Source organism: Aythya fuligula, chromosome 12 (genome assembly GCF_009819795.1).
Source record: "Aythya fuligula isolate bAytFul2 chromosome 12, bAytFul2.pri, whole genome shotgun sequence".
Lineage (NCBI taxonomy): Eukaryota > Metazoa > Chordata > Aves > Anseriformes > Anatidae > Aythya > Aythya fuligula.
The window spans coordinates 4,159,772-4,181,899 of record NC_045570.1 but is presented as its reverse complement, the minus strand read 5'-3'; the positions used below and the strand labels follow the sequence as shown (position 1 = coordinate 4,181,899).

General features: G+C 40.2%; 1 protein-coding gene across 3 annotated transcripts in view; it reads right to left on the bottom strand.

Moving 5' to 3' along the window:
* NKD1 (NKD inhibitor of WNT signaling pathway 1) overlaps positions 1–22,128 on the bottom strand; it is a 107,649-nt gene that overhangs the window by 21,568 nt on the left and 63,953 nt on the right. For all 3 annotated transcript variants that reach the window (XM_032195473.1, XM_032195472.1, XM_032195474.1), the window contains one exon: positions 16,147–16,204. In XM_032195473.1, the coding sequence (XP_032051364.1) occupies positions 16,147–16,204 (58 nt within the window). The remainder of the gene's footprint in view (positions 1–16,146; positions 16,205–22,128) is intronic.

Here is a 22,128-nt window from a genome sequence, read left to right as displayed (position 1 = left end):
ATGAGCGATCAAATAATGTGTCTGTGCATATATCCTTATGTGCCTTATCCAAAACCCAATGAGCATATAAAAATATGTAGAGTGGAGTACAACTGTTTTGTCCAAGAAGCAGAAGTGTTTGGTGTCTTGTTTCTATACTTAGTTTTGACTATTAACATGCTCTCAATTTCATGAAGGATACAAACACATGCTGAACCTACTTATAAATAAAATTAGAATGTCTGCTTGGGACAGTTAAAACTGGCAGCCTGTAAACAGAGATCCACCAGTGAGCCGCATGCCAAGGTTCAGCTATATTCACAATGTGAACTTCCTTTCAGCTCTGCCAATGATATTAAACGAGACCAGACAAGATTGCTATCTCAAAGGAGTGTGGAGAATTAATAGACTGGTGTTTCCAAAGTCTGGGCCATCAAAAATAGGTCCATGTACAAAATATTATCTGTGCAAAAATACTTACTTACCTCCCCACTCAGATAACAAGTCCTGACAGAGAGAAGGCTCTACACAGATTAATACACTGAGAAACCTACCCTGTTGTTGTGGGAATCCACAACTGCAGAAAAAAAAAAGTATATTTATTGCTTCCCGTGGGAATAACCATATGCTCTCAAAAACAATGTTCCCTAACAGAGTGTTTCATGAATTGAAACGCTGCATATGTTTTCTTTATGATGTTCTCTTTTCTTGTTCATTATTAATGGTCTTGTATTCACTTCTATAACCTTAAGACACTATAAAAATGCGTCTGGACAATATTTGAAATTGGAAAGACAATAAAGGAAAAATATTAACTTGGAAAAATTGTGAAATACCATTCTTTCATGAAAAACAAACTGACTGGCTTAAGTGTACTAGCAGATGTTTCTCTCTAAGATTGTTAATTACTACCACCCAATTGCTCATAATTGGAGGGGGGAGAAAGAGAGGCAGAATGAACACCAGTTTAAAGATATTAAGGTTCAACCCTGAAGAATCAACATTTTTCCCTCAAAGGTTGATTCATTCTTATGAAAAGGAGTGGGTAATAATTCCAACTGTTCCTTAGGAATCTCAGCAAAATAAAAAATAAAAAATAAAATCCCAGAAATGAGGTGAAATTAATTGCTGTGCTGTGCATACTGAGTGAGTACAGAATACGAGGTTTCTGACAGTGAAAGACATTCTTCACTGACCTGCACCTTACATCTGAGAATAAAGAATTAAAAACAAACAAACAAACAAACAAAACAAAACAAAACAAAACACAGAAAGCCCAAACAGAGCTGCAGTCAGGTCAAAAAGCGACTGTTTAAAGTTCCTCCCTAACTCAGGTGGTTTGTCATTTCAGATTTCTCAAAGCCTCGTTCAAGCAAAGTACCATGATTTTTAGCAAATTATCTTCTTTGTCAAAGGACAGCTTCACTGTTTTCAACTGTACTGAGCATTTTAGCCAAAAGACTTAAGAGGATCTCATGGCCAGAAACAAAAAAGGACGCAACTCTGATGAGCGCTCACGTCTAAGCTAACAGCTACCAAGTCAGAATTTACACTGCAATTATGAGAAATCAGGCTAAAGATGAACTACTTCAGAGCTTATTTGGGATGACAGCCATTTAGAAAGGTATTTGATAGATCACAGTGCTTTAACTCAGAATGAAGGACTATGGGAGAAGCTATGCAACTCCACAGTGATAAATTATGACTGGATGTTACCAGTGACTATTATCTTAATGTCAGGGTCATTACTATGCAATTTCTGAGAGAAAACAGAGCCAAAGGTAAAATTGGAGAATTGACAAAAATGCCACCTATGGAAGTCAGCATCTGGCATACATGAAACAAAATCCTTTGAAGTGAAATATTCTTAGCCTTCCCCTCAAGTCGGATAGACTGGATTCCCAGCAATTCTTTAAAACTACTATCAGAAACAAAGGGACAGAGTTATCTATATGCAGGGAAAAACAATAAACCACACACTAGAATCCGAGACTTGTGGGGGAGTAGGGTAAAAAGGAAAATGTAAAAGTGAATAGACATATCAAGACAAGGAGATGAAGTCATAAGCGCTTCTGTAAGAGCTCAAATGGAACTTCAGTAGCAATATTTGACTGGTGGAACTGAACATCAAGAAGCTGTTCCGAGGGAAAATTCCTATTGACGTCAACAGGGCAAGGGTCTCACTTCCAATTTACAGGTCCAGCAGACACAGCAGAACTTCAAGTCAGATACTATGAGGACCAAAGGGACAAGAAAAGAATTAATTGTGTTGTTTTTCCTGAAGTCTCTGATGTCTAAATTATCTGGTTCTGTCAACATTTTTTTCATTGCAAATCAGGTCTGACAAACATAACTGACATTCTTTGCTGACTGCACAACGACCCCAGCAACAACAACTGCCTGATAGTTATTGAGAAGTCCTGTAATTAACAATTATGTTCACATTCAGATTTCACTTTAAAGTTCTCCTGGAGGCCATGAATTAAGAAACATCACCCCCATTAAGCACACATTTTGGTTTTATTCCACAGGAGTTCATTGAAATACATTCCTGATGGAGATAGCTTTGCTTGAGCGAAGGTCTTCTTCTCCTGTGGCTCATGCCCACATGCAGAATAGGGCCAGGAAGCAAGTAACATTCCTGATCCACAGCCACCAGAACAGCAAGCACATAGAAAAACAGGCTCGTGCTGGGTCAGTGCCAAAAGCATGTATTCAACTTTCTCTGGCTGAAAGCTGAAGCTGATGAATTAGACACACCCTTCAAAACAACAAAGATCAAGCTGCCTTCTCTGAAACTTACTGTAGGGAAATTAATTGTCCATTTTACGTCCAGTGGGACAAATCAAACCAATTTAGCAAAAGCTGTATACCAGGAGTGCTTTGTACAAGTCAGGGATAGATATTTTAACCTGAAAATATGGAGAGAAGTCATTTTCTTCTATTTCCCTGTTTCGTGTCAATGGTCACAGCACAAATTAAGGGTTCAATTACACACCACAGAGGGGGGGGGGGGGGGGGGGGGGAACACAACAACAGTGTCATAAGACCTGCTGCCAGTGCCCAGCCATGGGGACAGTTAAGCATATAACAGATGGGTTGTGACTCAGAACATGTGATGTCTTAAAAGAAGTTAAAAAAAAATAAAAAATGTTTCAATCATTCAGGCATCAGATAATGATTCTAACTGACAAGTCACCACCAGGACCTCTGGGAATTGCTACACTGAAGTTCACTTGGATGTTATCATGCAGCATTTTCTCTCCTGAATAAATAACACTAGGACTCACAGGTCTGCGTGCTACCACCTCTCCCTAAAGTGTCAATTCTCATCCTCAACCCCAATAATTTCATATTTATAAATGGAAGTATTTCCAAATGCTGATGTAGAATCACAGCATGGTTCTGGTTAGGTCTGGTGTCTTGTTTTGATTGTCAGGCTGCAGGATTTTTTTATTTTTTTTTTATTTTTTTAAAGGATGTGTACTAAGGATGCACACACAAAGGACAACACGGTCTCTCTCTACTAACTAGCGTATAACTCATACATGCTTAAACACTAAACCTAGATTTCTTGCACTCTCTGGAGTGAGTTTGCTGAAGGGAGGGAGTTTGCTGAATTTTGCCAGATTATGATTCCCTTTTCCAATTAGTTCCCCAACTGGCTGTATTTCATCAACAACAACTGCCAGATTAAATGCCTTACTTGACCATCTTCACCCAATACACTTTGATGTTCAGTTCTCAAGCTTCAAAATACCTTTTGGATGAAGATCAGACAGCACTAAACAGAATTACTAATTAATTAAGCAAAGTTAAATTTTAAACACTGTTTGTTGTGTTAGCCAAAAGCCTGAACAGAACAGTCTTTTTTCCCTTCCTCATCGAAGATCAAAGAAGATCATTTCTCCCTCCCCTCCCCTACTTAAAAAAGGGGAGGCTGGGGGGGAAATCTCCATAAGCTTTGGTCAGAACAGTTCAGGATGATACCTGTAGCAGCAAGACTTGTGTTTGATCGCTGGGCATATCAAAAGCCACATTAACATAATGCAATCTGCTATAACGATCTGTGTCATTTAATGTGGGTAAGTGCTTCTTAAGTGAGAGCTGTCACTGTCATATGGACCACTCACTGCTTTCTAACGGTGTTGTGTGTCCCTGGAGCTCTGAATGGGTCTGCAAAGTGCTGGATTCTGTTGCAGAGCAGTGACAGATGGACACCAAGCAATCACTTGTAACTTAAAGCAAAGGAAGACAGACCTCCCTCCTCTACAAATGGCTATACACTGACTTTGGTAACAATTTTGCTTTTGAAAATCCCTTCTCAGTGTAAGCTGCAGATGCGTGTGTTCAAATAGGATGTTCTGTCTTAATTTTTTTTTTGTCTCCTCAGATTTTCTCCCCCGATATTCACAGGGGAAGAAAAAGAAGAAAGAAGCAACACTCTGAGACCTTTTATTCAGATGAAGACAGAATAGGTAATGCTATTAATAATGTAGGCTTTGATATCAACTCATTCCCATCTAACTTAGATATTCAATGGGAGAATCTCATTTCCACCACCTTGCTATGTAACAGGGGCTATAAAGGTATTTGAGCTGTACAATTCATTCCATCCAAAAAGCTTCCCGTGAGGAAGAACACTACTCTGACCCTCACAAAAAAAGCTTTGGGAGCAAAAAATAGTCCTATACTGCAAAAAGTCCTATACTGCAATATTACTTTGGCTGTGCTGAATCAGTTGCACCTCTGACAACTCTCTCACAGCTAATGTTCACAGCAGGTTCAGTGTTCCCATCTGCAGAGCCCAACAGCTCACTGTGAGAGATGGGGGAAAATGGAGATTTATCCGCAACACGGCGTACAACTAGAAAGTGACATAGCGACTAGCAGGCCCACAAATACACATGTATGCACAAGCACAGGTCTCTTGTACGTACCATATTCATATGTGGCTGAGGAATGGTACTGAGGTGATACATCACGTACTGCAAAACATCTAGAGAAATAAAATTCCGCACTTGGATGGCCCCATCTGTAAAGGCTCATGGAAATGACCAAAGGGCCCGCAGTACCACACTCCAGTTTCACATACACAAATCCTTTAGAGGGGCTATAACTTTCCCCTAAATAAATCTTTTGCACACACAGCTCAGGGCTGCCTGGGCTCCCCTCAGTGCTGAGCCCCATTCCCAGCCCTGGCTGCAAGGCACAGCAAAGCTCCCCAGCTCCTCCAGAGCCCTATGAAAATTCCTCGGCTAGGAGCTCTTCTACTTCTGGATACTTTCTTTTACAACTTCTATTCTTTCTCTCTCTTTTTGTTACCAGTACAGTTTTAAATCCCCTTCAGTACAAACTTGAGCACTTTATATGACATGGTTTACTGGTGAAAGGACCGGGATGGCTAGATCCGATTTATAAAGCAAGAAAATTCTGATTATTGGTATTTTTATTTTCTTGGTAGGCTGGGGGGTTCGGACTTTGCATCTAACAAGAGCAGCTGGACTCTGAGCCCTTTCAAGAGCAGAAATGTTGCTTCAGGTTCATTTCCACAGCCCCATAGTACTGCACTTATTATTTGCCTTTACCCACAAACTAGTTGTGGTTACAAAAAAAAAAAAATCCTCTTCCAAACAAATGACATTTTATCTTTTTCTCCACAGGAGAATAAGGTTGACTGCTACTTGTGCTTTGAGGTTTGGGTATGATTGAGATGAAACATCTGTTGAGAAAAAAGGTGTGGGGGGACTTTTTTCTGCTAAAAATATCATGTCTTTTTTTTTCCACCAAACTTGAAACATGTGATGAAATTCAACTTTTAAAATATAACCCTGGAGCTACTTGAAACTATAAAAGTCTCCTCAGTATCTGAGGCAAGTCAGAATTTCCACTGTTCAAGCTGGGCTTTTATGAAGAGCAGACTTTAGAAAAAGCTGTAATCTGTCTAGGTAACAAAGGGCACTTGTTCTGCCTGGTGAGGTAAAACTTTGGGTTTCTGTAGCTACTGCAGCAGAAGTGGAGTTGAAGCACACAAAAGCACCCTGACTGATACACACTTTGAATTTGGAACAGCAACTGGCAAAAGCAATATGCTTTTCACTGAAATTGCCTCTATACGTCTGCATGTATACGCTTGTGTGTTTGTAGGGTTCGGCAGGATGACAGGTTGTTGTGTCTCAACTACCCAGCCCGAAGGTTCAGGCAGCTATAGAGCTTTGCAGCTACATAGCCAGCTATAAAAAAAAATGACGGCTCCTGAATTTGACGCCAGCTAGATGGTTTCTGCTTCTGAATGCATGACAGAAGTGCAAGAAGTATTTAGTCCTGTCAAAATCTGTGTGCTCACATGAGATGCACTGAGATATGAAGCCCCTCCGGTTAGGAGGGCCTTACAAGAGCATGAACATGGGAACCAAACAAAAGCCTATTGCAGAAAGGCACCAAAACCCCAGCAAAGGGAGCACTCTGAAACTGGGTTGCCTGACTGTGTCAAGGTCAAGGCAAACACAAAAGAACAAGAAACCTCAGGAATATTTGGGAAATTAAAGCAGGACTTACTGCCTACTGAATTGTGAATGAATTTAATGTTTTATGTAAAGGCAATGGATTTGAAATGAATATATTTTCTTCTGAAATAGCAAAGGCCAAAATGTATTTCAATTACAAGAGCAAAAACTGGAATAATTCCATGAACACCAGCATAAGAGTATTATCTGGCCCCATATCTTTGCCTGGAAATATGCTCTAGTTTCACATGGGTAAAAAAAGAGAGAGTCACGAGAGAGTCAGAGAAGAATGGCATTTTGACTCACTTTTCAAAAACATGTTTAATAAAACCTCCACAAACTGTGGTCAAAGCTACAAGAAAAATAACTGGTAATAATCGTTGCTGGGAAATTAAAAGTAAAAAAGGACCTTTGTTCTTCAAGTAGAATAAATGAAACCACTGGTATTCATCATGTTTCCAGAGAGATTGTTTTCGAACTCCTAACTGACTTGTTCCCATATTTCATTCTTTGTTCTTGGTGGTGGATGTCCCGGGGCAAAGTTCAAGAACATTTTTGTACTGCTGCACACGTACAGTATCGTAGTGTTACCTCTGCCCCATGCACACCAGATCAGCTGTCTCCCACAGTCGCTGCGGAGCCCATCGGATTGCCAAGGTGTATCTGATGGCAGCCTCGGCACCTGGGCCCTGCCTCCTGGATAAGTCGCTGCTGCAGAGGCCGGGGAGCAGGACACACAGACACAGCTAGCTGTAACCCCCAGCTGGGGTGGCGAGATGGGTTTGCCAGAGCGACCCAGGCAGGGGGCAGCCAGCACAGAGCTGTGCACCAGCCCCCATTGCTGTGCGCTCAGGACCGTCACTACCCAACCTGAATGAGAGGAACAGCTCACTTGGATGTGCCTACACAGCGCTCCTCCTCTGAATCACGAGGCTGACAGCCTGAGCGAAACGTCAACAGCCCAGACTGATTTGGCAAGTTCTGATTGCTCAGGCCCAGCACTTTCAAGTCTCATGCGAAGAGCACGAGCTTCACATCACTGGCACCCATCTCTTGCCCCGCCTCAATCCTGCTACAGGGTAACTTCCCTCAGGCTTCACACACTGGTGCGACCAACCAGCCTGCTGCCAAAGCTCTGCCTTGACAGGGATGCTGTGCTCACCTTTGGGCTGGGGAAGGCAAATGAGGAGTACTCCTCCCTTCGATGAGATCTCCTAAGCTGTTGCCTTTGCCCTTTGATTCTCCTGCTTCTCACACGCACCATGAAGAGAAGCAACCCAAGAGACATCTAGACCTAGGTTTCAACAGCTACACCCCCAGGAGACATTTTCCTCCTAGCAAACTAGTTCATGACTGCCCTGGAGCTGAGAAGGAGTGAATACTCTTATTGTTAATTGATCCTATTTTAATGACAACTCAAAAATGGCATTAGCTTCTCTATGAAAGCAGAAAAAAATGCTAGTCTTAGGTAGAAGGAAAAACTATGGAAAACTAATATTGTTACATATACTCTAACATGCATATAGTGTTATTCTAAAAGCTTTCCATGTGTAAGGTGTTCACTAAATGTCAACTTTTTGCTTCTGAAGTACTTGTTTACTTCCCTTTTCATTATCTTGTTTTTTTTTTTTTTTTTTTTTTTTTTTTTTTTTTACTGAAATATTTTCTATACTTTATACAAAATTAATAATAACATTTGGCTTTCTTCAGCCACCGCAAAGAACAGAGACCACTTGTAAGTTAGGAGTTTTGTTATGTACTATACTATGAAACCCTCTCTCCATAACGCTCTAAGGGGCAGAAGAGCAGGCACAGATGCAGGAAATGCAGGCTCTGTTCTCAGCTCTTCCGTTGTGTCCTTGAACTTGCATGCGTTCAGGAGTAATAACTTTCCAGCACTTGGGAATCATCTGAATATAGAGATCAATGTGAAACAATTACTTAGAGCAGGTGGGATCTTCCCAGGCTAACACAGGGGATTAACGACCAGAATAAAATCCTCAGACTGTAGACAAAATGCACCATCTACCAAAAGCTATTAGGCAGCACCAGTAGGAGCTGGTGGGCTGCCACCTAAAGAGAGCAATTCCCTGTGCACAGGGAACAAGCCCCGCATGGGCAGCAGAGCACGTCCCCTCCGCATGGCAGCAGCTGGCTGCAAGGGGGAAGGCTGGCCCTGTGAGGTGGCGGAACAGCCCACCTTTCACTGCCGATCTGTGGTCTGCTTGCCAGCATGGATGGGAGCTGTGACACACCATAAAGGTCCATTTGGGAACACATGGAGACCACTGACTCATTGTGCACAGGCTACAGACAGCCATTGGATGGCAACAGTCTTTCATCACTACTGACCTGGCTGTACTTGAAACGGCAGCTCTAGAAGTAAAAGCTTCTGATCCAAATACCAACCCCCCTCAACTGGAACAGCTAATGTTAAGAAACACTTGTACAATTTAAAAAAAAAAAAAAAACAAAAAAAAAAAACTAAGTGCCTTATGCCATAAGATTTTCCTCCCACTCATGGCAAACAGCCTACCTGCTTTTATAATTTCCTGGATCTGTGTATGACCACAGGAAAACTTCTGCTAATCCTACCAGTCTCATGTTCTTTGGTGACTTTTGTTCTAACTGCCAAACTAAGCAGTTTTCTTTTGGCACTTTCCACTGCTCCTTCCCCCCCACCCCATGTTCCTTGGTACTCCTTCCAACTCACGGTAAGCAGCTTATCAGCTTCCAGCCTAGGCAGGGACGAGCTGCGTGTCAGACACTGGTGGCTGATGCCAGTGGGGCAGCCTCAAGCTGAAGGTATTTATTAGTGTCATTTTACTTAGTTTTGAGGAAAGGGTACAGCAGAAACCTCTTGGCAGCTGAAAAAAGTACAGCCAGCAAGCAGATGATCACCAGTCCGAGGTGATCACGTAGCATATACTCATGTACAGCAAAGCTATAGTAAGTGCAAAGGATTAGCAACAAGTCATTAAAATGCAGAATTCACATAGAGCCACCACAGGCTGACCACAAAAGCGCTTTTACGGTAGAATTATTTGCCCTGTTTGCAGTATCAGTGATGAATTGGTGTTTGGTTTAAGAAACAACAGAAAAAGGAAAGCCTATATCAATAGTACTAGGTGAGTAATAACAAAAGTGCTCAGATAAAGCAACTTTGCCTCTTTGCAAGATGCGATCTATGTGTTTTCTATAAATATGCTGATGTTTCATGCAAATAATATATAGGAAATTATTTCATTTATTTTCCAAGGCATGAATAACCATTATAACTGAAGACATTAACTAGAAAGGTACGTGAAGTTTGACAAAATTGCTTTTTGTTACACATTCAGACCCCAGCCTAACAGACTACATGAAGGTGTCGCTAACAAAGACTATTTCAATAGTTAGCAATATGAAGGCATTACTAACAACAGACTAACAAAGCACGGTAAAAAGTGTCTTGCATGCATATAGCATTTTCATGATACACATTTCAGAAAGTTAGCTAAGACTCGTTAAATTAAGTATTCCTTTGCTGATGAACTTATAAACAATTTGGGCCCAAGTACCATACCTTGCCACCCTTCCTCTGAGTTGATAACCCAACAGGCAGTCTTCCAATTACCATGTTTAGAAACAGTCATATCTGTATCTGCTTGGCCACAGATTCCCCAGGTACCGGTCAGAGGGAGAAGAGACAGATGAAAGACTGACTGGACATACTAGTAACACATTTTGAGAAACACTTTGTAATACTAAGAATATAATTAATTATTATTCTGCTTTGCTAAATACAGCATGCCTCACTTGAGAGTTTAGAAATTCTGTAATGTCTTGTAAATGTGTGAAAAGTGCTCCAAGTAGCTCTTTTACAGATATCCAAGACAGATTTTTTTCAGCAACAACATGTGCTTTGAACTCTGCTGGAGGGCTCTCTAATATTTATGGGCAAAAAGATGACCTGAATAATTTTGTCCTTTCTGGTACCAGAAGAGGGAATGTTTTTTATCTAGGGCATGGACGGCTGACAGTAGTTTGGATGTCTGGTTTAGGAAAAATATCAAAAAATGGGTTTATTAATTCAAGTCAAGTTTTGCCACTGCTTTCAGCAGGACCCTTGGATATCATGTTCACATAAGGCACCAGGAAGGCTTGGGTCATCTCCAGTCTTCTGTCAAGAGAATAATAATCAAGACATCACATGCTAGACTGACAAACGAAACAGGGCACAGATTGCTATCAGCAGAAGAGGCAGCTTGTCTGACAGGTAAAGGACTAGATTGATCTCACAGAGGTGCAAGATTTCTAGTTAGTAGAAACACTTAACTCATCCTTTTCAGAACAGTGACATGAGAAATCATATTATCACATCACTAATTGGGGTGATGAGTTAGGTGTCTCGTGAGCTTAAGGACTTTACCTTCAACTCCAAAAAGCAGCTGACGTGGACTGATAGCTATTTCCCATTGGACTCTAGAGAACTTGTATTGCCAGAAGTAGGAAATTGCCTCTTTACTGTAACCAGTCTGTGTCAGAGCAAGATTTTCCTGCTACAGGTTTAGATGTCACAGGCAGGTAAAATCAGTCCGCCTTGAAAAGTTTCTAAACATTCAAGTAAATAGACAGGAAATTGCAGTTCACTTCATAAAGACATGGAATGGTCAAATAAGAAAACTCGCCTGGTCTGCACACATTAGCTGTGATAATTTCCCCCAAATTAAGAGGAAAATAAGTGAAAATCATTCTAGAAACAAAACAAAACAAAACACAAGAACGGGTGTCTTGAACGACTGATTAAAAACCTTGTTTGTACCTTGAAAAGAGACAACTTGGATGCTGAACACACCAGTAGCAGGTACCTTTCTGAGCCACCTGTGCAATTCCATGACAGAAGAGCAATTTGCTATTTGATGCCACATTCAATTCCTGCCTGCCATTTTGGCTTCCCTGCTGAGATAAAATGGAAAAAAACATCTTCCAATCTCTGTACTAGTTTTTTGACTACTTCCAGAATCATCTCCAGTCAATTCGGTTCTGCCAAACTACTATTCTAACTAGTTACAAGGAAGGGAAAGTTCACACTCTTTTATCCTAGATACGAAGAGTGATGAAGTTCATGCTTCCTGTGCAGACACTGCTGGACAAGAAAATTTGTATGTTTGAGCATGAGAAGTATGTACAAAGCCATGGCAGACTACACATCACATGTACTCCAAGTTTGGCAAGTGGAAGTCTCTGAAACAAAGAAGGAAAGCACTGATGAACTTGGAATACAAGCTGCAAATGATCCCACTATTAAAATTATATCTGATTGAATTTGTTTTGAATTACTAGTGATAGAGAAAGAAGGGCAACAAAGTAAAACTGTAAAATAATAGCAGACTAACGTTTCCATTGGTTTCTTTTCTATCAAGGAGAAAGAGCAGCAATGTAAGAAAAATCTAAAAATTGCCAATTACAGTGACTTGCCCAGCAGCAAAATCAAAGGCAGGTGCTGAATATAATAGACAATACTGGTCAAACTGTTTCTTTCTGCACAGCACTCAGTAAACAGAGTCACCACTATTGAGTTCTAACCTCTTGTCATGCAGCAACATTGAGTCAACAATCCGCTCTCATGGCTTAATGCTTTTGATGTTTACTTTGTTCTTTCTATAGTTCAAAAGAATGCACTAATGCACCAGTCCTCTTACCAAATACAATCTTAATCCCAGAATCCCGAGCCTTTTGCTGTTGGCCAGTTAAGTCTGTTAAGACGAAAGGATTTGATCAAGCTTTACATAACAACACAGAAGTTAAATCCAGCAAAGAGAGTTCTTTTTATCTGTACTGCTCAGACAGCTAAGAGATGAAAAAAAAAGAGGAGAAAAAAAAAAAAGGTAATGAACTTGGCTATGTAAAACAAAATAAGGAATTCAATTATTTCTCTTATTGCCACTTTGTCTTTTCAGTGAGAGCCTTATAAAGAGCTCAGATTTATTCTCCAATAAGGTCTCTGAGTGTGAAGGCTATAACTCTTCCCTAACCCAAAGGAACTGTGGCACCTGCTGTGCTTTTTTCTTTTCCTTTTTTTTTCCCCCCAAATCTTAGTAATGTTTCTTTTTTTTTTTTTCCATCAAGCATTTTCCTGATTTAAAAAAAAAAAAAAAAAGAGAAAGAAAAAAAAAAAACACAACACAAAACCAAAACATTAAACTAAGCATTGTAGGTCAAAGTACCATGAGAGGAGAGGAGAACAATTTTGTAATTGGGAAACAGATGGGCAGCTTTGAGGAAAGGTAAGACGTAAATCATTCCAAGTAATTAATGCTATAATACTTCTAATTCAAGATATTTTTTTTCCCTATTTTTTTCCATCCGTACTGTGTATTCATGAAGGTAGAACATAGGCCAGTAATTAGATGCTTGCCTGGTACTTGGTAGAGGTGTGTTCAAGTCTTTATTGTCACTCATGTCCCATGTCAGCTCAACCCAATTAACCAGTGTGTCACAGCTCCTGGTCTCTGAAACCAGTAACCAAAGCTTCTGGCTGATGCGTAAGTGCATACACATGAAACAAATATGTGTTACACCCATACTTATGTAAAGCATGCAAAGTAACAAAATAAAGACAAAATTATTTTAGATGGAAAGATTAATATCCATTCTAGAATATTAACTGCATTTTCACACTAAGCATTTCTATCCAGAGAAGAGTTATAAGAGTGGTGAGAGCGGTCATCTTGCATTTTAGCCACACAGAATTAAAACTGTACACTAACAAAAGTCTCAGATCATGCTGCAGATTCACTAGGATGCAACTTTTTGCCAATATCAGAATTTTATACTAACACTATCATTCAAGAATATTACACCAGTATTAAGTACAAAGTTACACAAAAAGGGCAAAAGCATCGTACTTCAACACAAGCTTTCAGTATCATCTACTAATCAGAAGCAGCTTTTCAATTCAAGAGGTCATTCTGGGAAGTGGCTACGGCTGCCCGGCATGGAAAGCGCAGCCTGGAGATAGGAGAGCAGCAGGGATGAGGACCAAAAAGCGTTTGCTTGAGCGCAGGGTGGGAACAGTTACCTGACTCACAGCTGGGCAGATGCTACAAAACAGTTCTTCCCCAGTGGCAGCACGCAGAGAACGGACCACCTGCTGATATCTAACTCATTTTCTCTACCCAGCTACTTCATAAGAAGCAAGACAGATCAGGAGTAATAATGTAAAACTGTCCTTGCCATTTAGCTGGAAAACCTAAGAGTAAGTCTAATAAAAACAGCACAGCTGCTGAATAGTTAGAAAATATTAGCAAACAGAATCTACAACACCTATGCAAGACAGTTCTTCACAACTAAGTAAGAGATAATTAGAGGCAATTAAAAGGAAGAAACAAGACACAGAAAAATGAAATTATTTACCATACTTGCATTTAATATCCTGTGCTAAGTATAATATTGAAAAGTTAAAACCTCGCTTTACTACAGTTATACCCTATTATGAGGGGAAGAGAAAACTGTGAAGTTAATACTGAAACACTTATAACAAACTGACTCCATTGTGGCAATTATTTCATGTTATTGCTTTTAACAGTAGCCTACAAGCACCTGCTCAAATTGAACTGCTATGTTACTGGCATGTACTAGGGAACCTTTTTTGTAAAGCAGATGCGATAGAAACACGGGCTCCAAGAAACAGTCTGTTAGCATACTTTACAGGTAAGGAATTGGAAGACAGACATTCTTAACATGAAGAGTCCTTCATGGTCTATTCCATTATCCTGACTGCACCTCAAAATTCACATTCTGAAGTCACATCTGGGTTTTATCTGGTGTGCACAACATATTCTAAGCACATGCATACAAACACTTACTGATGCTAAGTACTGTGGCTGCAATGCAGGTGATGCAGGCACAATTCACTCACTTCACTGAAACCCATTTTTCTGTTCAATGTGACAAGTCATTTTTGCAATGGCTCATGCTTAAAATGAGTTTTCTTCCAGCAGCTCTTTGGGCTTTTTCAGCTCAGTCTCAGCAGGTCCCAGAGAATGAGATTACACCACTATTACATCAAAAGTGCTGCTATTCTGCAGCCTTTTTTGATCACTGATAACAGATTCAGCAATGGTAGAACAATTGTTTGAGATTTCTGTGCTACAAATCAATTGGCAGTCCTTGAATGGAATTTGATAGCAGAATCCATTATATTAAAGATGTTCCAAGAAACACTCATTTACATTTACTAGAAGAAAGCAAGAAGCAACTAATGACGCAGGCTGACTGCTCAAAGAAGAAAAGATGGAGAAGGTGTTATTAGCTTAGTTAGTATATAATAAAAATAGTAAAATAACAAAAATAAAGTCAGAGTTACAGACATCATATTTTTAGGCATTAGAAAGGCATTTGTGGTAAACATGTTCCCACCAACACACACAATTTCACTCATATATAAGCAACTAATGAGCACAAGGTTATCAATGAAAAAAGCTACACCACTGCCATGATTTGAACTTAAATTCACAATTGGATTTTGCCAGTACACAAAAGGAGAGAACCCTGCCTAACACTCAGACTTTGTAAGCATACTCAGTACAGCAAAGTCTTCCCTCAAGCACTGAACAATCTGCTGCTGCTAAAAAATATGCACACAGAGTCTTCCTGATCTCTCCAAGCACTACGTCTGTCCCCCTCTACTTGAGGCATTTATGGTCTAAAAAATTTAAAAAGAAAACCAATATAAAGTTGGTGTGAGTTTTGTTACAACCCTTGTCATCTTTTAGTCTCTACCACCAGGCACAAATGACTGGATTATATAAAAGACAGCACTTTCCAAGTAATGCTTGACATGGTTTGTTGCTCTAAATGAGTTAGGCATATTGTTTCCACTAGCCTGTAACATAAATCTAGCACGCAGCCCGTACAACTACTTGTTATGCTAGAGAGTTTCCCAAAGAGTTTCTGAAGACTAATTTCCTTATTTGTTGAAAAGAATGACCGACAATGTACCCAAATTAGTTTTATCCATTCATCAATCCCCACTTGCACAGCTGAAGATCAAGGGGCCTTGACTATGTCCTCTGGCATGCATAATATGGGGTCCTTATTGAAGGTCCCAGAAGGCCCTGCCCACAACAGTGATCCCATCTCCATTGCAAGAGAGGCCTCAGCACAGAGGAAGAGATTAGATGAACCATGGAAAGAAGAAATTATAGGAAGCAATGATGATTCCGTTCATATTCAAGAGAAATATATTGTGTAGAAGTCTTCAGTCTTTTAGAAATTAATGTAGGACTTTCCAAGTCTGGCTTGTGTATCACAGAAGGGTGTGTGACATAGCACAAAACCCAGTGCTAACATTTCCAGTGATTGACTGCTTCTACTGGAGACAGCACTATTTACCACTGCTTCCACTGCCAATGGAAGTAGCTGGACAAAAGGTTTGAGCCACTTAATGAATACATTTGGGTTCTGTGGTACAACGGGATGACTTTTTGATTCTAGGAGCATGGTCATAGGAGATACAGAAATAATACCCTAATCCTATCTTATCAGTTCTGCCAAGCAAATGACACACCAGCATATCAAGAGCTGCACTGTCATGTATACATTCCTATATCGATTTGCTCAATGACTTATTCCAATATCCCTTAACATTAACCAAGAAATTTTGTTCCTTAAATACCTTCTAGATGAAAGTGCTCATCACCAATAGCGTCTCTGTAGCCTTCCCCAGATAAATCCTGTTAAAAAGAGAGAGAGAATAAAAGTTAATGACAAATATACTATATACAAAATATTAAGGCATTAAGAAGATATATATATATATATACATATGTATATATATATATATACGTATGTATATGTATATATATATACGTATATATATATATATATATATATATATATATATATATATATATATATATATATATATATATCATCAGGATTAAATAAAAACATTAACAGGAGCACAAAAGCTGTTTTCCAGGAAAGAAGTTAATCACTTTATTAGTGGTAGTTAATGCATCTGATGCTATTTTAGAACGCTCTGGACATACTTTAGAACAAAAATTTAATGGAGATGAACAGATTGTACTGGGCAATAGAAAAAAGTGTTCATATTCAAATCCTTTTTACAAAATAGATTATAATATTTAGCATTTCAACATTCTGTCAATCAAGCTAGATAAAAAAACTGTGAACGGAAACGATAAAGGAGAAATAAGCCCTTCACTACCCACAGAGGAATGTTATCACTTGGTTCCACCAACAAACAGAAAACTTTCATATGCCAGAGGTCACCCAAGAAAAGCAGATACCAGGCTCTGAAGAGATGCCTGATCCTTCAGTCCTGAAATTAATGAAATTTTGTCAGCCCCAGTATGTTTGGAGCAACACAGAAGCAGAGGCCATAGATATGCAGATGATCTTATCTCAGCCCCCCAGAAAAGTTCTCTAATGGTGCTGCAGTAGTAATAAAGGGCATCAGTACAATTTGGAGCTAATCCCACTTATAAAGAGCCTGAAGAGCATTTTTAGTCTCCTACTAGCAACAGATTTTTCCAGCTCCATCCCTCTGCCCCAGTTAAACCATAAGCAATCACAACTAACCTCACATCTTGCCTTCTTCCATTAATTCTGATCACTCCACACATTACTGTAATGTCATCGATCTTACATTATAATCATGTTCCTTAGATTTCCACACACACTGACACTGATAAATATTTATGGCAACAAAAAAGGATATGGTCCTAAAAAGTTGAAGTGCTACCATTCATAGCCATTTTAACTTCACCTGCAAAAATATATCATGAATACAAAGCCAGCATTCGCAGCATTAGCCCGGGGCTGCAAGTAGACAGTAGGAAGCTTTTTGCTTGAGGTAAAAATAAGAGAAAAACCTGTGAAAATGAATATCTGGTTGTACTCATTTGCTTTATTTTTTAACAGTTTTATCATGATGAATACAGTTCATCTCTTTTTCCTGAAGAAGCTGACAGAGGTTCTTTTCTAACTTCCACATGCCTAAATGTTATTCTTTGAGATTAGTTATCAGAAAGTAACTAAGCCACAAAAGCATATCTCAGGAATTCTTCAGTATCAATTTCTGCAGCGGCATTTTAAAAATCAGATTCCACAAATACTACTGGTTAGCTAGCCCAGAGACCCTGAGAACATTGTTCTCTTCATGAGCAGATACCCTGATAGAAAGCTGGAACTCTTGGGCCAAAAGGCACTGAGAAATGCTGTCAACCTGATCCAAAATGCTGGGATTTTGCACAGCACAATGCTGCTATAAAAGCTGTCAGTCTGGATTTAGCTTTCCAAATCACAAAAACTTTGTTTCTTTGAGTTATTGTTCCAGCAGAAAAGCCCCCTTTTGAACAAGTGCTGATTAATATCAAACCCTGACTTTAATATACAGAAGAAACGGACATAGTGAACAAAAAGAAGCCATGAATTGTTGGCATAACTTATCATATTTCTGCAGGAAGATGGCCTTTCCAGGGCCTTGCAAAAGTTGGTATACTTTCATTTGATAAAATTCCCCCATGTCATCATTTTCCAGGAAGCTGAGAGCACACCTGGCTGCTCTCACAGATAATGAGGTACCTAGAAGTGACTACATGGCATATACGGCCCTTCAGCTCTGTCCCACAATGCCAAATATTTAATAGCTGCTTTTTACTGAAATCAAAATTCTTGCTCCTTCCCCTTTCTGCCCTCTTGGAAAAGCATTTCTGACTTTCTGACCAGTGACTATGCAATGAGTAGGTATGAGCTTAATTGTGACGTTCCTCTGAGGAGACTACTATCTAGTTGGTAGCCTTCATCTCTTAATATTTTAAGAAAGCAAGCAGTGTGCCCGGGTAACAAATGTTGCCCTTGAAATAGTTGTTAATCTCAGCCTCTCCAAAACCACAAGTCATTATTTTTTTTAATGATTTTTCAAAAGACGTCACTTAAAATTTAGCATACATTTCTTGATGTAAAATGCACCATCATGTAACTCAATGGAAAGGAGGGAAGCATAGGCCAGCAGAGTGAAGCATTGATATTCTACAAACCAGCTGCTTTAGTTTCTCATTGTTAATCATTACATGGTTCTTAAGTAAATATATTTTATATTGTCCTGGTTTCAGTTAGAACAGAATTAATTTTCTTCCTAGTAGCTGGTGGAATGCTGTGTTTTGGCTTAGGATGAGAAGAGTGCTGATAACACCCCGATGTTTTAATTGTTGCAGAGCAGTGCTTATACCAAGCCAAGGACATCTCAGCCTTTCGCTCTGTCCTGCCAACAGGCAGGCTGGGGGTGCAGTAAGAGCTGGGAGGGGACAGACCCAGGACAGGTGACCCAAACTAGCCAAAGGGGTATTCCATACCATCTGACGTCATGCTAAACAGTACATAGGGGTGGCTAGCCGGGGGGAGGGGTCCAGACTGCTCAGGGTTAGGCTGGGCATCGGTCAGCGGGTGGTGAGCAATTGCATTGTGCATCACTTGTTTGTACATATTATTATTACTTTCCTATTATCACCATTGTATTATTATTATTATTATTGTTATTATTATTTTTGTTATGATTATTTTCCTGTCTTATTAAACTGTCTTTATCTCAACTCACAGGCTTCACTTTCCATTTCTCTCCCCCATCCCAGAGAGGGAGGGGGGAGGGTGAGCGAACGGCTGCGTGGTGTTTAGCTGCCGGCCGGGTTAAACCACGACATATATTCTAGTCTAGTTTCACTCCTTTTCTAGCTCCTAGTTATTTAAGTTGAAGTAGTAACTTAATGCAAGGAAATTTCTAATAAGCATTTTCCCCTTAAACCATATTATTATAAATCACCACGTTCTAGAAAGTGTTTTTATGATGTTGTACCGTAATATTGCTGTTAAATGGCACAAATTGACAACCCATCCTGAAACTGATGAGGGTATCATTTGAACAGTTTGGTGACATATTTAAGTGGAATTCCTCAGCTCCCATTCAAATGTGCTCAGTGAGAGTAAGATTGTGACATGTGCTGTCTTTGAGAGACAGATGTGTATCTGAGAAAGGGGTGAGCAACCCTTAAGATTTTACAGGAAGGAAAAAAAAAAAAAAAAGAGGGAGAAACTGTATCATTGATCATCAATGACTCTTCTTTTATAGGAGAAAAAAAAAAAAAAAAAAAGGAACCAAGAGAGTTTCTAAGACACATCATAACCTGGATAACTACCAAAATGCACCTGCTTGACAAAAGGGTTTTGGGTAGTTTATGCAAGCTCATACTCAACAAGTACAGAAGCTAAGCCAGTATCAGAGAAAACAATTTTGATTGCAGCTGGTTCTGCAGGAGGAGTATTCTCCCAGTCACCTGTAAAAACTGCCTTAATGTGAACAAAATAGCGCACCTACCCCCAGCTAGTCCAACTCAGAAAACAGACCGGAGCAAGAGCACAGGGTAAGCACATAAAGCATAACCTGAAGCTCAAGAAATTCTACTGGGAAGAGAGGGCTATAGCCAGGTAGGAGTGGCTGACCCTAGGGAGAAATGTCTGGGCACAAAGGAAACATGGGCTCAAGGGGACAAAAACATTGGTGGTGGCTCCGCAGCAAGGGCCTCCCTGCACGCTGCACAGCTGCAGGAGCACGTCCCGTGGCAGGAGTGGTGCTGGGGAGAGCAAAAGCAACAACATTTAGGTCATAGGTAGTTGTACATCACTGTCCTGACATGATGTTTTAAATCACAACACTGCATTTTCAAACTGGAACACTGAGTCATGAAACAACCAAAACCAGATGTACCCTGTGAAATACTATATAAGTGAGGTCAGCGAGCACTTGAAAGAAGAAAGAGAAGAAACATTTATGTAGAAGGATTATTCCAGCATGCCACTTCTGTAGGCTCCTAAACTGGAACCCATTGAGAATAGGTGTCTGTACCTCACCAGGAGTTTCCCAGACAAATAAGTTGGCCTGTGTTAGCCACTAACACAAATCACCCCAAACATCTAAAATTCAGGCTCAAACATCTGCTTCAAAACTACGAACGGCTGCCTGCCCAGCCTGCGTGGAGCGGACCTGGTGTCCCATGTGCCCCATTCGGATAGGTGCTGCTGTACACGGCTCGGACCAAAGAGGGTGGGGAGCAGAGTTAAGCAGCTCAACTCCCTCAGTAAGGCTGCTGAGCATACACGTACGCGAGGAAGAAAAGCAATCTTGAAAAGCTCCCACACCCCAGGGCTTTTATTCAGCTGGTTACAAGTCAGGCACTCATCACTCGCGTCCCACCTTTGCTGTGCAATCAGACTCCAATGAATTCTAACTCACCGGGAATTTTATTTTTTTAACCCCAACCTCAGCCCTGACTGCCCTGTGCAGTTTTCTTATTGATACAAGTCTCTGGGACTTGAGGCCAGGACTCACTCCGGGGCTTCTAGCTATTGACTTGCTTTTCAGCAGCTCTCTGAAACAGCTGCCACCCAAACCCTCACCCGCCGTTCCAGCAACGTGCCGGTATCACTCACTGTAGTCCTTCACTGCCTTGATGCCCTTCTGCTTCCACATTGAGGTCAAGCTCCTTGTCTTCACCTTCCAGGCTCTGCACACTTGTATTTGTGTTCACATCTCCCAGCCCCCATGCCCACTGGTTTCTTTATCTTTGTTACCACTGTGACAATTTCTTTCCATCCTGGCTCTGCCTTTTCACGCCACTCTCCACGATACCTACCACATAAAGGCCCAAGCCACAGAGTGAAAATAACATGAATTTTAGCAGACGTGTTTGCTCTAAGGTGTTGCTTAACACAGTTTTGCTCTTAATGTAAGTAGAGACAACTTCGTCCATAGAATTATTAGGTATATCTAAGGGTAACCTTTGATTTAGGTAGGTTATCATCACAGCAAGCACATTTTTAAATTTGGAAGCCCCTACTCCCTATATTACAGCACAGCCAATACAGTGTTAATCAACATTTTTCAAAAAGGAGGTGTTGCTTTTTTCCAGTAGAAACAAGTCACTTTACCTCTCCTTCTTCAAACATCTCATTAAAATCCTTTGATTTAGCCTTAAGATACTCAATTTTCAATTTTCAACATTTTTGGCAAGGAACACACACACTTTATGCTTTAGTGAAATTCTTATCGAAGTATCATATTCACCACTTTTCCCAAGTAAAACACATGTAAAATGACAAATTGTCAACCAAGAAAACTTTCCTCTCAACTTTTGTCATTCTGAAGGAAATGTATTTTGTTCTCTCTTTATTCTGATATTGATGCAATAAAGTTCCAGTACTTTTTGAGAGAGCAAAGTTGAAGAAACTTGTTTCACAACAGGACTGCAAGGGATAAGACATGTGGTAACTCTTGTGGGAGTAGATTTGACAGTGGTTTTAAAGCAGCTGCCAGTGAGAATGCCATGTAACCTATACACAAACTTCCATTCTTGACGTAGACTAAAAATGATCCCAAGAAATAGAGGTTCAAGAGAGTGAGGATGCCCTTCGGTCTTTCACCCAAACAACTGAAGGCTTTGTCAGCTGTAAAGTGGCAATTCTGAGCACTCCAGTCTCACCTTTGGGAAATGCCAGGTTTCCAAAATGAAGTCTGATTCTCATATAGCAAATCCTTAGCATATTTGGAAAACCTACTCTCTCAAGGATGCTTTGGGAAACC